General features: G+C 40.4%; 1 protein-coding gene across 1 annotated transcript; it reads left to right on the forward strand.

Moving 5' to 3' along the window:
• The first annotated feature begins 15,497 nt into the window (after window positions 1-15,497).
• On the forward strand, window positions 15,498-16,970 carry LOC110943300 (SH3 domain-containing protein C23A1.17-like). Its single transcript, XM_022185049.1, has one exon. The coding sequence runs from the start codon at window positions 15,498-15,500 to the stop codon at window positions 16,968-16,970; it is 1,473 nt and encodes a 490-aa protein (XP_022040741.1).
• Window positions 16,971-17,945: the final 975 nt, after the last annotated feature.

Genomic DNA, 17,945 nt, shown 5'->3' on the forward strand with positions numbered 1-17,945 from the left:
TTGTTTTCGGCAACGGCTGCGAAAAGCATCTCCCTTTAGTGGAGTTCTCATACAATAACAGCTATCACACCAGCATACAAGCCGCTCCATTCGAGGCATTGTACGGACGTAAATGCCGGTCACCTCTCTGTTGGGCAGAGGTGGGGGATAGTCAGATCACGGGTCCAGAGATCGTAGTGGACGCCACGGAAAAGATTGCGCAGATACGACAACGCATGGCGGCAGCACGCAACTGTCAGAAAGCCTACGCGGACAAGCGTAGGAAGCCTTTGGAATTTCAGGTCGGGGACCGGGTTTTACTTAAAGTTTCACCCTGGAAAGGTGTGGTTTGCTTTGGAAAGCGAGGCAAACTGAATCCGCGGTATGTCGGACCATTTGAAATCATTGAGAAAATAGGCAAAGTGACCTACAAGCTAAACCTACCAGCTGAACTCGGTGCAGTTCACAACGTTTTCCACGTATCGAATCTGAAGAAGTGCCTGTCAGATGAGACCCTCATAATTCCTTTGAAAGAGCTCACTATCGACGAACAGTTACACTTCGTCGAGGAACCAGTTGAAATCACGGACCGGGATGTTAAGGTTCTCAAACACAAGAGAATCCCTCTTGTCCGAGTTCGTTGGAACTCCAAACGTGGCCCAGAGTACACCTGGGAACGCGAAGACCAGATGACAGAAAAGTATCCCCAGTTATTCGAAACCAATGCAACCACTACTGAGGCTGAAGCTACTACTGCGGAATTTCAGGACGAAATTCCAGATCAACGGGGGGAGGATGTGACACCCCAGAAAAACCAGTAAACGAACGATACAACTTACCTAGCTTCCTCAGTGAGTATGTACCAAATTTCGGGACGAAATTTCTTTTAAGTTGGGGATAATGTGACAACCCGTATTTCGAGCCTATCTTTGTGATTAATGTAACGTATGTGAACGTGTTGTGATTATGTGAACTTTGATTTATTGAATGCTATGCTGGATATTATGTGCATGTTTGTATGTTATTGAATGTTTGTGTTAAACGAGCCCAACCCGATCGCACAAGCCCACTTGGGGGCCGTATTTCTTATATTCGGACCAAAGGGGCAGCCCATGATGGGCCGGCCCACTCCCTTTATACGAATGACACATAGAGGATGGGGTATACCTCTCATTATTCGCAAAAATACTTCACACACAAAACCCTACTTGCTCTCACCTCTCTCTCGAAGCCAGCAGCCCTCCTCTTATTTGGAGCCAAAACTTTCTCGTTTGATCATTGTTGGTTAGTGGCTTTTGTCTTGTGCTATTTATGATTACATATTGTTTATATGATTATTGGAATGGAATATGATTAATAACTTGGTGAGAATATGGATGCATGATATCGATATCATACATACATAGATAATGGATGATTCATTATATACTGATTTATTTCTGACATTGCACATGATTCTTAAATTGGCCATAATTGAGATAAGTGGTATAGAAGATGATAGTAATCGGTCCAATAGTATTAGGACTAGGAGTATGATGGTCGGCCACTGTGTCCTATATATTGCACGAGATTTGCATAGTGTGTACATGTAGATTGGCGGCATGTGTATTGTCAGGGAAATTAATGATCAAATATATGTGTGTACATGTAAATCAAATTGTGGTGTGTCGACTATTTGAGTTTGTCGTTTAGTATGCATGTAATCGGCCCATGTGATCTCTGTGTTAGTTCAATTATCAAGTTAAGAAATTAGTAAATGTTGCATATCTTAGTTTGGTCCAATAACCTCTTGAGGTGACTAACAGTGGTCGGCCACAATTGATAAAAAGATTCGATTTGATGGTTTTCTTCACTGAAATGATGATGACTTGTTATGATATTGGGTTCATATTAATTGATGATTTATTTGTTTGATCGATTAATTAGTTGGATGGAAATTGTTTGCATTGATTGATAAATCTCATAAAAAAAGGAAACAATATAACCGACTAGCATGATTGGCGGAATATAAAACAAATCGCACACGATCAGATCTTATCACATAAGCTTTCTGATCGCACAAGATTGTCCAATCGTACAAGCTTGACTGGATTGCACAAGATTAAAACCAACTGTTTTGGGTCGCACAAGCTTTGGGCTTATTCACAGGTTGGGCCGGGGTATTTAGTGGGTTATGTTAGTGAGTCACACAAGATATATTGTAATCGTACATGATGTATGTGATCGCACACGGTTGTTGAACTTGTGCGAGCCCAATCTCTTAATCGCACAAGTTGAATACGTTATAACTGTTGAACGTGATGAAGCGTGTTTGCCATGATCTGTATGTGTTTCTTATATGCTAACTTATGTGTTACCTATGTACGCTACTTGAAACCAAAACCTGACTTGTATGGTAACCCTGTTAGGACGTGGTTGACCACTCATAGTCCAAGAAACCCTTTTTGTGTATCTGCCGAGCAAACCAAGGTGAGTTCACACAGCCAAGGCATGGGGTTCCCGGGTGGGAATGGGATTGGATGACTTATTGTATATATTCAGATGGTAGAACCTCACGATAAGATACAGCTAGACTAGTAACACTTATTGAACTGATCTTCGCACACCTGCCAAGGGTTGGCCGCGATATTATGACTGACTTCGCACACCTGCCTTAGGAAGGCCGCGAACTAAATTCACTAATCTTCGCACACCTGCCTGGGAGGCCGCGATACAAATAAACCTAGTCTAGAATACTTGGGAAGAACATCCCCTAATCTTCGCATACCTGCCTGGGAGGCCGCGATGGAAACTAATACGATACATGACATAACGAACGAACATACTACTACTCACACTGTACTATTACTGAACTATTAACTGTGAACTCGTTCAACTAGTTGTTGACTCTCTGCTGCATGCCTTGCAGGACCTTAGGTACTTATAGAGCTTGCACAAGGAGGAGCAGGTCGTTGTGGGATACGGATCGTAGACGTTATGATAAACAATTGAACTTATAACTTTACTTTGGGTTTTCATATTATGCTTCCGCTACTTAATTTACGTTTTGTTGAACATCAATCATGTCGTGATGAATTACATTAACTACTTTTAATATTAGATGCTATGTTCGATATGATTGGTGGCTTGATCCTGGTAATGTCACGCCTCCAAGCGGTGGTACTCCGCGTGTGGATTTTGGGGGTGTGACAGTGTAAGAGTTTGTTGATTGGGCCAATTAAAGATAATGGGTCGGTTCCTTAATTGTTTTGATGGGCAGTGAAATAAGGCTGTGAACAAGTGGTTGGTTTACATGATGCGGCGGTGTAACAAGATTAGACTTGGGCCAATTTAATGAAGTGTGTCGGTGTAACTAAGACCTTGATTGTGCCGATTTAATCAGTGATGAACTTTTATGTTGCCGACAACCTGTAAGATCAGAGAATCACGTGAAAGTGATGACATAAAAGCGAAACAGAATTCAAACCTTTTGAGCGGACCCTATTAAAACCCAATAAGCGAACCAAACATTGATTTGGAGCGAACCTGTTTCTGTTACCTATGAGCGAACCTTATGTATTGAACAATGAGCGGACCTAAGTGATGTTACAAAAAGCGAACCTAGTTCATTTTTGAGCGAACCTATGCAATTGTTTGGAGCGGACCTCGGTGTTCTAAAGGCAAATCTATAGTGACGTCAGCAAAACACGAACCGAGTGCAAGCGAAAACTCAATTTGAACCAGAAATAAGTCGATTTTAGTTCTGAAATTCTCAAAGTTTTGTTAATTCATGATTCCGCACACACTGTGTGAATTTAAAGCAATTCTGACCGTAAAAAGTTTTGTTTTTTCGAAAAAGAAAGGTGTAGAAACAGAAAAATGATGAAAAACGAGCTGTATATGCGAGATCTCCTCCTCCTTGGCTCTGATACCAATTGTAGGATCGATTTCGACCTAAACGAGTCGTTCGGAAGAGCTTAGATCCGTTTCAGAGGCGGAAACAAAGAAACGGACATGTACACAGCTAGAATCACACTTTAAACCTCTTGTATATTGATTTTACAGCGTTTACATTGACAAGGAACACCGGCAATACCTCGGTATCAGATCTGAACAACGTTGCAAATGAAATGACATTCAACCTATATATACTACTTCTGGTCCGCTTATAGAGACAACTACCATAAAAGCGAACCATACATAACCATATAAGCGAACTCACATAAATTTGCCATAAAAGCGAACCATCCTTGTATGCCGTTCAAGCGAACCACTCAAATGCCGTATAAGCGAATCTCTATGTTGACTTTCATATGAAACTTCTCTTTGTATTGGACCTTTTAACCAAAACTTCTCATTGGACCTTCAATTGGTCCAATCAACACAAATGGCCACTTTAACACTTTCAAAACCTTTGATCTTTTGTCGTTTACTACTTTGATGATTATAATATTGTGATGATCTTGAATTTCGAATATTGATGTAATGATGCAATATATGATGACGTCATCATATGATGTCATCATCAAAGATGATGACATCATGTTTGATCCAAAACCACAACGAACCCGAGACTCGATATTAAGACGAAGACGATAGATGACTGCACCAACAACGTCTCTAGCATTGTACATTCATTCACTCATACATTCACACCTACGCACTTATTATCATACATACATATATATATATATATATATATATATATATATAATGTAAGTATCTATAGAAAACCCACTTTAATTTAGAAAACCTGGGAAACTCAAAGCTCCCGATGTTTTTTTCTTTTGAAAAAATTTACACATGTTATATACATGTTTTTAAGGGTTTTGGGCAAAAAAAATCAAACAAGCGCCGAGTAGATATTTTTAAAAAAAATAAACAAGTTTTGGTGTAACACATGTTACAAATATGTCAGATGAATGTAACATGTGTTACACCAAAACTTGTTTATTTTTTTAAAAAATATCTGCTCGGCGCTTTTTTGAATTTTTTTTCCCAAAACCCTTAAAAACATGCATATAACATGTGTAAATTTTTTCAAAGCAAAAAAACATCGGGAGCTTTGAGTTTCCCGGGTTTTCTAAATTAAAGTGGGTTTTCTATACATCCTTCCCCTATATATATATATATACATATATATATATATATATATACATATATATATATATATACATATACGTACCTTCATACATGCCAACATCCCTTTCATGAATATATACACAAGCTCCTGTTTACCATTTCTTACACATAGGTTTATGCCGGAATGACATATTCATAACTTTACATAGTATAGACGATATACAAATCAATCTACGAGCCTTCTGGATTCCTATACATATATATTTATAAAATTTCCTACACTAACACGAAACAATCGATTCATTCACTAACCGACAACCTTTAACATCATTTATATTCGAAACCATTCTTAACATAATGTATGAGGCCTTGGAAAACCATTTTTAGTCAAGTCTCATGCTCAAAACATCAAAAATTCAGCAAAAAGCCAGCACCACGGTCCCTCGTGGGCCGCGTAAGCCATGGCTTACTATTTCGCGGGGCGCGACAGCTCCACCGTAAGCTACGGTGGCTACCAAATTCGACTTACATGATGGTAGAAACACTTAAGTGATCAACATGCCTGGTTCATGCATTCGTTTAGCCCTTCAATCCTCTTTCAATTTGATGGATTTTGGTGATCTAGGGTTTGACCCCCTTCTCCCTTCTCTCTTGGTCGAACATTTTGACACCTGTGTCACTTCAGCCATCAAACAAATACCAAACCAATGAAATATTGTATTTCATACTTGGGATTTGTATAAACATGTGTATCTTTTGCACATATCAATTCTTGTTCAATTTCGGGCTCTAAATGGCTTTCTGGAAGGTTATATGCGCACTAATGCGTAAATATAACCAGTTTAATGCAACAAACATTCCGGAATAGTGACATAGGCTTAACATACCTTAAATAACCTTTACATAACTTAGGAATAAGTTTTGGATGGTTTGGTATGCCGAAATCAAGTCTATTCGCTTACAGGGACTAAATTCGACAAACTGCGAAAGTATGTCAATTTGTACTGTAACGGACATTCCGGAACTTGGCCATAAGTTAAACATACCCAAAATATCCTTTACATAGCTTAGAAATAGGCTTTGAGGTGTTCGGTGTGCTAAAATAAACTTTTTGGTCATTTAGGGACTAAAGGCGTCAAAAAGTGCATAAGTTTGCATTTTCGCGCATAACTTACGTTCTGAATACTTCCGGACATCCAAAAATTTATGTAAGCATTAAAATATTTTATTTTAGTGTTTGGCATAAGAAAAATCCATTCGTCGCGCAATTTGGATCGTCTTTCGCGCTTATGCGCATTCTGTTGTAATTAAGCGAGCATCGCGATCGTACGACCAAACGAACCGACATCCGGAATATTTTTTAGCATGTTTTGAGTTCCCTACACTTTAACTTCATTTTTGAGCCTTGAAATGAGGTTAACGGGGCTTAAACGTGCCAAAAATGGGACAAAATACATGTTTCTGAAGTGCAGGGACTAAACTGCAAATTCTGAATACTTAGCCATGCGGCCCGCGTAAGCCCATGTGCATATCTTAAGCAGGCCGCCTGAGATGCCCAGTAACAGAAAAACTAGTTTCTGAAACAGCAGCTGGTTTGCACGGTTTTTGGACATGGTTTTGATCATTCTATGGGCCAATTTTGATGGTTTTTGAGAGCCCATGGTATCCAAATACCATCTGCCCACTTGTACGGATGAGATCAAAGCTCAATCTTCGAGAAACGATCCTAACGGCTCTTGAAAATATATAAATACCCAACCCTTTTGCCCATCCTCCTCACATTTAATCTGATTCAAAGCTTTCTAAGTGGAAGTGTATACTTCCTACCTGAAAGCGAATCGGGTTAAATCTTGTGGGGACCTTCTATAAGTATTCTTTCGCGTTTTTCATTCGTTTTAGCATTAAAGTCAAACTGCGTTTGACTTTCTGCATTGACCAGTTTATTGTCAACGCGAAGTTCGTTTGAACTTCATAACGTGAGCGTAATCACGATGGTTATAGTCCCTAGTGACTATACCCACTGATTACCACGTTATCTAGGCTCAGTGACGAGTCGTAGTTTCGGCCAAAATACGTTTCCTCGCGTATTTTGTAACCAAACTACTCTAGGGTATCAAAACCGTTTGTTTTGATACCAAACCTGTTTTCTAACTTTACTAAACATGTTCTAGCATGTTTAGCTCGTCGCTTTTAGATTTGTGCTTGTTTAGGGTCGTAAAGGTAAGCGATCTAATCAATCGTTTATACTTTCGAACCCGACCCATTTGGTCGATCATTAAGATCCAACCAAACACTTTAGGTGACCATAGTTGTATAGGGAATAACCTTCCGAGGTTATACCTTATGGTCACGTCGTTTAAGTAGTTGTATGATAGGTAGTTTATATGCCTTAGGTAAATTACCAAAATGCCCTTTTTACGCATAAATTCATTTAAAGCATATGTAACCTAAATTTTGACATCTAAACTGATTAGGTAACTATATTAGACATATTAAGGCATATTTTACTTGTCATAGGACTAGTTAAACGGTCCGAACGCGTTTTACGCGAACGACGCGTTAAAGTAGCATAAGCTACCTAAACGGGTCGTAATGGGTCGTAAGCACTTAGGATAGGTTTCGTTTTAGTATGTAGGCTTTGTTAAACCATATTACATAAGTTCCCATACTTATTTGCTTTACGAACCCTCGTACTACCCGATCCTCCGATAGGTCCGTTTATTAATGTAGATACCTATATAGGTGCCGTTTGATTCCGTGATCTTCTGGCATTGCTTGGTGGTTATCCTATGACTTCTAAGCAATCTCAAGTGAGTATATAGTACCCTTCTTTTACTATTTTTCAAACATTTTGGGGTGAAACACATGTGCCTACTTGTTACTTTCGTGCTTTCCATCTTTTCATATCATATGCTTGTTATGTTCAATAGTACACATATAGTACATGTTTTCATTGTGTTTTTGCTATGTATGTCCATTGTGTGCATACTTAGTACATCGTTTTACATGACATTTTATGCTACGTATGTTCGTTTAGCGCATACTTAGTATATTGTTTTACATTACCTTTTCACGCTATGTATTTTCATCATACTTAGTGCATTTCATCACATGCTTACATTTTGGGTATAACATTTGGTATGTTTAAATGGGACCATATATATTCATTAACTTTGATCACGCCGCTCGTTAGTAGGTAATGGTACCATAGGAATTGACAACTCCCGTTCTTGACATCCTAGGTATGTTTGGATGTTAGGAATGACCGAATTCGATTAAAACATAACACAGATAGACCTTTAATTTGTTTAAGGGTTTATCACCACAGTCGCAAGGCTTGGATGTATGCATTTTCACAATACCGCATAAATGTTTGTATTCAGTATAGCATGCATTTCCACAAAACATAACAATGATTTAAACCAAGTTTTAGTTCAACATATTGTTTTGTGCATTTTTACCTATGGTTTAGTTGATACATATATCACTTGCCATACATGATATTTTGTTTACACATTACATGATTGACATTTGGCATAGACATTTTGATATTGACATATACATTTCATAAACATTTTGACATGGTTTTCACAAAGACATTTGACAATTGGATTAGACATGGGCAATTTACATTGGTGGTTTGTTTGGGTAAGTGACTTAAGTAACGAGACGTGTGTAATGTGATACAAGCATGGTGGATACGCCGCTGATACTTCCTATATATAAGTGCTTGTACTATATTGTCACACCTCCAAAATCCACCTGCGGAGTATCACCGCTTGGGAGCGTGACTGACCAGGATCAAGCCACCAATCATATAGAACAATACATATAGTAAAAGTAATTGCCATTAAACCAAACCAAATCCATATGAAAGGTGTTCCAAAACAATAGTAAGTTATCATAGTTTAGCGGAAGCGTATAATCAAAACCCAACATAATTAAGTACGTAATGTCATAAGTGTTTAATAAGATAATCATGATCCAAGCCTACAACGACCAGCTCCTCCCTGTGCAAGCTCCATGTATCTAACGACCTGCAAGGCATGTAACAGTGGATCAACAACTAGTTGAGCGAGTTCACAGAAAGTAATTGCGTAACAGTAAGTTCGTATGTAACATGTGGCTCTACTGGGCCGACAGTGCGTTCTATTGGTGGGGGCTTCCCATGTTGTATAACCACTAGACTATTCGTAACCATAAGTGTTCTACATTTCCCGAGAACAGTAACACGTACAAGTTTACGTAGGTTTTACGTAAGTAATCCTTCACAACCGAGGATAGGGTTACGCGGGGGTTTACGTAGGCTTTACGTAAGTGCCTGACACAACCGAGGCAGTAGTGAGTATAAGTTCACGTAGGTTTTACGTGAGTATCCTTCACAACCGAGGATAGCGAGTAGCATAAGTATACGTATGTTTTACGTATGTGTCCTGCACAACCGAGGACGATGGTATGGTAGTCTAGTAATAGTGTATGTACGAATCTAGTCAACCTCATTCCTTTAATCCCATTCCCAAGCCCTTGGGAATCCCATGCCTTAGAAAGGGTGTGAACTCACCTTGGCTTGCTCGGTATGTTAATTACTCGTTTCCAATAAATTCAGTCAAAGCCTAGTATATGTGCGTACACAATCAGTTCGTGTTTGTATTGTTTTCGCATAAGTTAAAGTCATAGAGTGCATGCAAGGTAATGATCACATAACAGCTATACACTTATCCATATCCACAGTTTACATATATGCTCCTTAGTCATGGTTAACAGTTAAGTGTATGGATCAAAATCAAATCATAATTGATGTTATCAACAGGCAAGAATTTACATATACTAATTCCTTATCACACTTTGCATGCATGCCATATCGATACATAACAGTGAAGGGTACCATGTGTAAGAACCCAAGTCATAATACTTGATCATCACTAAACATTAATAATAACAGATATCATCATATAGTCATCCCATGTCATGCTTGCAAATTTACACAAATATAATAACTACTGTTCCATATAAGCTTCATGTCCAAGAAAAGTCGGACTCATGGCCACTACAAAGTTCGGACTACCCTTGCATCAATGAAACTCGGACACCTTCTTGCCTCCTTATAAAATTCGGACAAGGTATGTGTCTTCAAAAAGCTCGGACCATGTGAGGGTTGATGTTAAAAGTCGGATATGGTGTGAGGAGTTAATGCTCGGACAGTGATCAAGGGCCAAGAACTCGGACCACAAGGTAAGGGGGGGTTTCTTGGCTCAAAAGGTTGGACTAGAGGAAAAGTGTAAAGGTTGGACAAGGAGTTTCTCAAGAAACTCGGACCAACATGTGTCAAAGATCGGACAAAGGGGGGTTGCCCCTCGAAACTCGGACAAAAGGCTTATAAGCCTATAGCTCGGACCAAACAAGCCAAAAACTCAGACTACATTCCCTTCCTTTCAAGAATTCGGACAAGATCATAATGAGGTTTAAAAGTCGGACAGAATGCCCTTAACAAAACTCGGACCCTTAACCACATTGCAAAACTCGGACTCCACTTATCAGCATATTAAAATTCGGGCAACCCTCTTGTTATAAAACTCAGACAAAACACATTAGGTTACGAAACTCAGACAAGTATGACAATCCAAAACTCTGCCTAACAATAATGCGTGAATTCCAATTTTTGCACAGAATCAAAGCATCAGTTACAAACTTTATTCATACGATCAAAAACCCTACTTCATATTTCTCAATACAGAATCAACACAACAATCAATATCTCTTCATATCATGCATCAACATCATCGAGAAATCGATTATACAAGTAGTCAATCATCATTATCACAATAATCAGAATCAAATTAAAGCGCAGAACCATTACATGAAAGCTAGGGTTTACAAGCATCAATCAATCAACAATTAATCACAAACAATGATTAAACAATTACCTTGATTCGATTCTAGATGGATTGGTAATCAAACTTGATGCAAAAGAACTTGTGAATCCAAGGATGATGAGGAGATGGTTGTAGAGAGGATTAGAGAGTACAGTGCTTTGGTTTTTGTGCAAATGATTAGTTAAAAGGGATTAGGGTTAACAATGATTAGAGTTTCACTAATTACTGTATGCATCCCTAAGTATCATAATTTACAATAGCACACCATCTCAAAATAGTTCACAGTTTCACCACCACATCCATACATTTGACAAATCTTTCATAATCAACACATATACTTAACTGAATTAAAACGTTACAGTTTCACAGCAACTAATTGTGCAAGCAGACAATTAAACAATCAATAAACGTGCAATAAATGCGTAATAAAAATCTTGGAAATTCAAGTTGTCACATTATCCCCAACTTGAAAGAAATTTCGTCCCGAAATTTAGCATGCGGTTACTGTGGAAGCTAGGTAAGCTGTATTGTTCACTGGTTTTCCTAGGGTGTCACATCATCCCCCCGTTGATTTGGAATTTCGTCCCGAAATTCCGCAGTAGCAGCTTCAGTCTCAGTAGTGGGTGCATTGGTTCTGAATAACTGGGGGTACTTTTCTTTCATTTGGTCTTCGCGTTCCCAGGTGTACTCTGGGCCACGTCGGGAGTTCCAACGAACTCGAACAAGAGGGATTCTCTTGCTTTTGAGGACCTTAACATCCCGGTCCGTGATTTCAACTGGCTCCTCGATGAACTGCAACCGCTCGTCGATAGTGAGTTCCTTAAAAGGAACTATGAGGGTCTCATCTGACAGGCACTTCTTCAGATTCGACACGTGAAATACATTGTGAACTGCACCGAGTTCAGCTGGTAGGTTTAGTCTGTAGGCTACTTTGCCTATTTTCTCAATGATCTCGAACGGTCCGACATACCGCGGATTTAGTTTGCCCCGTTTGCCAAAACGAACCACACCCTTCCAGGGTGAGACTTTAAGTAAAACCCGGTCCCTGACCTGAAATTCCAAAGGCTTCCTACGCTTGTCTGCGTAGGCTTCCTGACGGTCGCGTGCCGCTGTGACAACCCGCAAAATTTCAGGTACTGTACAAATTAATTAACCCTAATTATGTGCTTAATGACTGTGCTTGATTACATCTGACACTTTTAACTGCTTACTGATTTATGTCATATACATACATGTGCATTATTTACATACAGTCACTCCAATTATTTCATATAGACTCTTAGTGTCAAACCGGATGCACAAAGCACAGTTAGCGCAGTAAGCGGATAACTCAGACACATGCTGACAATGCCAGCACTTAGACAGATACTATTTTTAGGCCAGTGTGGGCCAGAGTTAAATCACTACACCAGTATGGAGTATAGGGAAGTGAGAAATATAAGACTATGTCACTAGGTGACAGTTTGAGTGCCGGAAAGTGCCTAAAACGCAATTTAATTACAGAATTCCACATTTTTAATAACAATTCAGTTTTTAACACGCTCATATTATTCATAATATTGACCAAATAGTCCTGGACACTTTCCTAAGTGTTGGAATTAATTTCGTTACAAAAAGATGCACAAAAGACGCTTTACGGGTAAATTAAACGCTTTAACGGAACCATGCGAAACCGAACAACCAGACATTACCCGGGACATGAAAATATTGTTAGAAATATTATTTTAGTATTTTGAATTAATCATGGTCACAAAAATCCCCATGCACCATGCAAACATGACATACACCCACTACTTGTAAATACCCTTAAGCTTTTAGTAAATACCTACTAATTAACAAAATATTTACACTTTACCCCCCCCCATAACCGAAAATCTGCCCCAAATAATTAGTAGATATTTTGTTTAAATCCTTGTAAGAAGAATCTTGCTTCCATTGGTCATTTTCCTTGTCATAATTTCCCTACAAACCTAAGTGCACATTTCCAAGATATACTCATCATTCCCTCAAGATTCACACTTCTCTCTCTCCTCTCCCTCTAAAAATCGGCCCATACCCCCCCCCCCCCCATCTCACCACAACTGATTTTCATCTTCATATACCTTCACAACTTCATCTCTTTCACTAGTAAACTCCATTCAAAGCTCCAAGACCCTCCATAGAAGTAAGAAGTTGAAGTGCTCTCAAGAAGCTTTGTTCAAGGCCTTTCTCACCATCATTTCTTGTCATCTCATCCTAAGATTACAACCCTAGCCTTGTGCTAGTAGTAAGTTCTTTCATACTCTTGCCTCACTTCGATTCTTGTTCGATTGTTGATTGTTTTGCTCACACAAGAACTCAAACAGCTTGCTGAGTTGGATTTCCAGCCAACTTCAACAGGCTGTAACGGGATCATTTTAAGTCGAAAAGTGGATTTTCAAAAGCCTAAAATGAATGTTTTGGAATAACTAAACAAATGGCACTGGAATCATAATTTTTCGAGACCGTTTACTATTTTTAAAAGATTATTTTTGGACAGCAGCTCAAGCCGCATTTTTGTTGCAGAAAAAGTGGGTTACTTTCGGAGTCATAACCTTAAACCTGAATAAAATCAACTCATGAAATTTTTACAGTAGATAGACACCATTGTCAGGACGACCCTCCAACTGGAATTTCGTCAAACGGACTTACGGTTGATTTTTAGCGAATATTTCCGTAAACTGTGATCAGAAGGTAACAAATCTGATTGCAGTCAAGAAAATGATTTTTTATAAAATATGGGTAACGAATTGGACTCTGATATTTTTACACAATAAACTTTGGAACATATGTCATATTCTGTAAAAATTTGGTGATTTTTAGAAAAGGGTAACTATTTTATAAAAATCCTCGAAAACAGCCCTGTTTCGAGTAATAAAGCTGAAATGAAGTATGTAAAGTTTTGTATGTCTATATGTTGGTTTGATTATTGTAAATGAACTATTGATTTCATATAAAAGAAAATGATATGCTATTAAAGCATGGACACCTCTATTTACAGAGGAGACTCTGCCGAAATTTTCCGAGAATCCGAACACTTAGTAAAATCTTCGAGAAAATAGATACGAAATAGTTGTCTAACTATTTTTCTACGAACGCTATTTAAGTTAAAATAATTATTATTGTTTTAACGAAATAATACCAAAGTAACATAAATCAAAACACTAAACTCTAAGCCAAGGCACGGCCCGTTCGTCTAATAGACATTAGTACGTTGTAGGTTGTCGTGTAGCGGGAAGAGTTTAAGTTCGAGTCAAGAAGCACTACGGTGAGTTCATGACCCCCTATTCCTTTACTGTTTTCAGTTTTATACTTCGGGGGTGGAATACATGTTTACAAATTATTTCAGACTTTTATATACATGGTATGGTTAGCTTAGGGAGGGTTTTACACTACTAGATCATGTGAAGGGTGGGCACAACACTTGAGGCCATTAATCCTTGTTATAGGACCAAGGGACACAAGAGTGATAGATCTATTTGGGTGTAGCAAGCCCACACCCGTGAGGCCGGGGCGGCCCATAGTGGTGACTGTGTCTTCCAGCCGGAAGCCCGGTAACAAATATGCTAGGTTTGAGTTTCCCTGCACCTGTTCACACATACCGGTGGCTTTGCAAACCGTCGGTGATCTCTTTTTCCTTATTGCTACATACCAGGGACAAATTTTTACTTACAGACGTACTAAACGGTTTTATATACACAAGACTTACTCATGAACTCGCTCAACCTTTTGTTGACTTTTTAAAACTGCATGTATTTCAGGAAATTAAGTTGGATCTGGCAAGTGATGCATGATTAGCTGCGTACTAAATAAGGATGTCATCCGGAGTCGTAGGTTTGGGAAGTGTAACTCCTTCTTGGACGAGTTGCATTGTCTCAAATCTTTGTGTTGTTGGTAGTCTATCGTCGAGTCTTATGAACTCATTTTTAATCAAGTCATGTTTTGTAAACGTATCTTGTGCTTGATGTTGTTTCAAGACAATATGTTATGCATTTTCAATTATTTTAATGGATGAACATCAAATATTTTATCATATAGCATGTTGTGATTGTTGCTATGGTATTGAGAAGTCACACCAACTAAACCCACGCTTCCGCAAAAGCCAGGGTGTGACAGCTTGGTATCAGAGCCTCGATCATAGCGAACTAAGATTCATTCTCGAGTCTAGACTATGATCACTAGGGCTCTCACGAAAATGTTTTCAAACGTTTTTACAATTGCATACACTAAAAGTCCAGATCCAGGGCACAAACTTTTTACAAACAAAAGGTCACAAATACATTTTTTTTTCTTCAAAATTTTTGACATCAGTCTTAGAGACTGAGGGAGTTCAGTCTTAGAGACTGAGGGATTCAATCTTAGAGATTGGGGATGTTTAGCCTTGGAGGCTGGGGGAAAATTTGGTCTTAGAGGCCAGGGAGTTAGTCTGAGAGACTAGGAAAAATCCAGTCTTAGAGATTGGGTGGGTTAGTCTGGGAAGACTAGGATGCATACATGATCTCATTATTATTTGTTTACATGCTTATCTTATTTGTGTGCATATGTTGTGGATGTGTTACAGACACCATGGCATCATCCGATAGCGGAGTATCCGATGCGAGTGACCCGAGGACTTATACCTCTGATGACGAGATGGATACCGATTCAGGCGTTTTCACCTCAGACTACACGAGCACAGATGAGGACGACTTTCAGCCTTTTGCCCTACCAGACTTCGGAGATGATATACCCTTAGCTGATGGTCCACCAGGGGAGGACCTACCCCTTGTTCCGGTCCCTGCCCCTCTTCCGTTTGCTGCCGTTCCCTTGGGGGAACAGCTCCTCGACGCGATACCTGATGATGACATCGACCTACTCATCGAGGGTCCCCCGGAGGGAGACCAGGATGGTGGGGCCCCGATGGAGGGCGGTGTTCAGCCTGTTGATATTCCTGTTGTTGATCCTGTTGTCCCCATAGTCGAGCTTCCTGATATGGAGGTTCAACCTGATTCATCCGCTTCAGATTCTTTTGAGTCTGTAGCTTCTCATATCCCACCATTGGGATTCGGTTACATCCCTCGCAGGGACGCTGATGAGGAGATGGAGATTGAGCAGCCTGCTGAGGTTCCCGCTCACCCAGATGATCCGATTCCAGCCGTGCTTGCCGATTATCAGCCTGCTCCAGTTGTTTCCGAGCCTGTTCCTGTCACTGATCTTGTTCCTTTTTCTGACGCACCCGTTGTTGCACCACCAGCTGTTGGGATCCCCGATTTAGCACCCATACCTGATCCCATGGCGATATTCGATGATCTTGCCCCGTTTGCTACACACATGGACCCGAGGTACGCCAACTCCAGCAATGGATGGATCGAGGATGATGACTACCCAGCATACGTGGTCCCAGTCACTCCCCCTCCTGCACCTGTCACTGTACCCTTCGATGCCCCCTTGTTTCCTTCGTCCACTTCCGATGCTTACCGCACCGACCTTCCTATCACCTTCATTCAGGACATTCCTCCGCCCCAACCTGGGGAGGGATCGTCGAGCCAGCTTTTCGGGCACACCCCATTCATGCCAGAGGTTAGCCAGTTTTTACCGCAGGTCCCTTATTCAGACTTTGTTCCACCAGTGTCACTTCCTGCACCTCTCGAGACCCAGTTACCATATGTTACTTCACAGTTTGCACCTACCCCACCTGCTACACTCTTGGCTCCAGCCCCGATGGATGAGCCTTTCCTTCGGTTAGTACCCCACGTCATGCCTGTATCCGACCCTTCCCATCCATTCCAGGTCGGATACTCTGTAGAGGACACGCTCGCGTCACTGCAGTCACGGCGGGACGCCTTGAGACAGTGTGTCCAGCGATTGGAGAGGGCTCCACATCCCCATTGTCCCTGCCAGGCTCTGTTTTCAGCATCCCACACATCTTTTCCTCCGTCTCAGGAGTCAGATGTTGCTTCCGTGTTGCGTTTTGCCTATGCACTCGAGGAGGACTTGATGCAGTTGCGCCGATTGATTCTTTCTCGTTTCTCTCCTCCTCCTCCTCCACCGTCAGTTTAGGGGTATACTCAGCGACAGAGATTTCAGGCCAGCTACTTTTAGTGGGAAGACAGTGCTAGAACCAAGATTATGAAGACTTTTTTTGAAGGCCACGATTTTAGTTTTGGTTTATTTGTATTTGTACTCAGACACATATTTTGGCACGTGATAAAATTGTGACACTTTATTGATGGTTTGGTTATGAAACATTAGTTGCAAGTCTTTTAATTTCATGTATCGTTGATTATTTGTTGTGATTATGACATGAGATGTTATGCGAATGATGAATGATACTACATATACGTACGATTATTATACTTACTATGACCTGACCGATGTGGAACATCCTCTAGGAAATGCCTCCTCGACGTGACGCACGCATGCCGACCACCCAGGCAGAACTGCAAGGAATCATCGCTGCCGCTATTGCGCAGTATGCTGCTTCACAAGGAGAGACAAGCGGCAACATTCCGAACAGCAACAACAACCCTCCCAACGGTTGTACCTACAAGCAATTCCTAGATTGTAAGCCCTTGAACTATGACGGCACTGGGGGTGCTGTTGCTTTCGTTAGGTGGACAGAGAAGACGGATTCTGTGATAAGGATGAGCAAGTGTGCTCCCGAGCACCAAGTCACATACATCTCAGGGCTCTTTCTTGATGGTGCCCTATCTTGGTGGAACCTTCAAGTACAGACCCTGGGGGAAGCAGCGGCGTATGCTATGACATGGACTGAGCTGAAGGAGCTCATGAGGAAGAAATACTGCTCTCGGGCCGAGATACAGAAACTAGAAACTGAGTTCTGGCACCTCAAAATGGACGGCCCAAAGATTGCTGAATATGTGCAAAGGTTTCACGACTTGTCACGCGTTGTGCCGTATATGGTTGAGCCTGAGTTTAAACGCATTGAGCGTTTCATTTGGGGATTGGCACCCCAAATCATGAGCATGGTAACGACGTCCAAGCCCCCAACGATTACCGAAGCTATTGATCTCA

This window comes from Helianthus annuus, chromosome 5 (assembly GCF_002127325.2).
Source record: "Helianthus annuus cultivar XRQ/B chromosome 5, HanXRQr2.0-SUNRISE, whole genome shotgun sequence".
Lineage (NCBI taxonomy): Eukaryota > Viridiplantae > Streptophyta > Magnoliopsida > Asterales > Asteraceae > Helianthus > Helianthus annuus.

What these genes read in the sequence shown, in the direction of transcription:
- LOC110943300 (XM_022185049.1), top strand. Translation starts at nt 15,498, where the DNA reads ATGGCATCATCCGATAGCGGAGTATCCGATGCGAGTGACCCGAGGACT.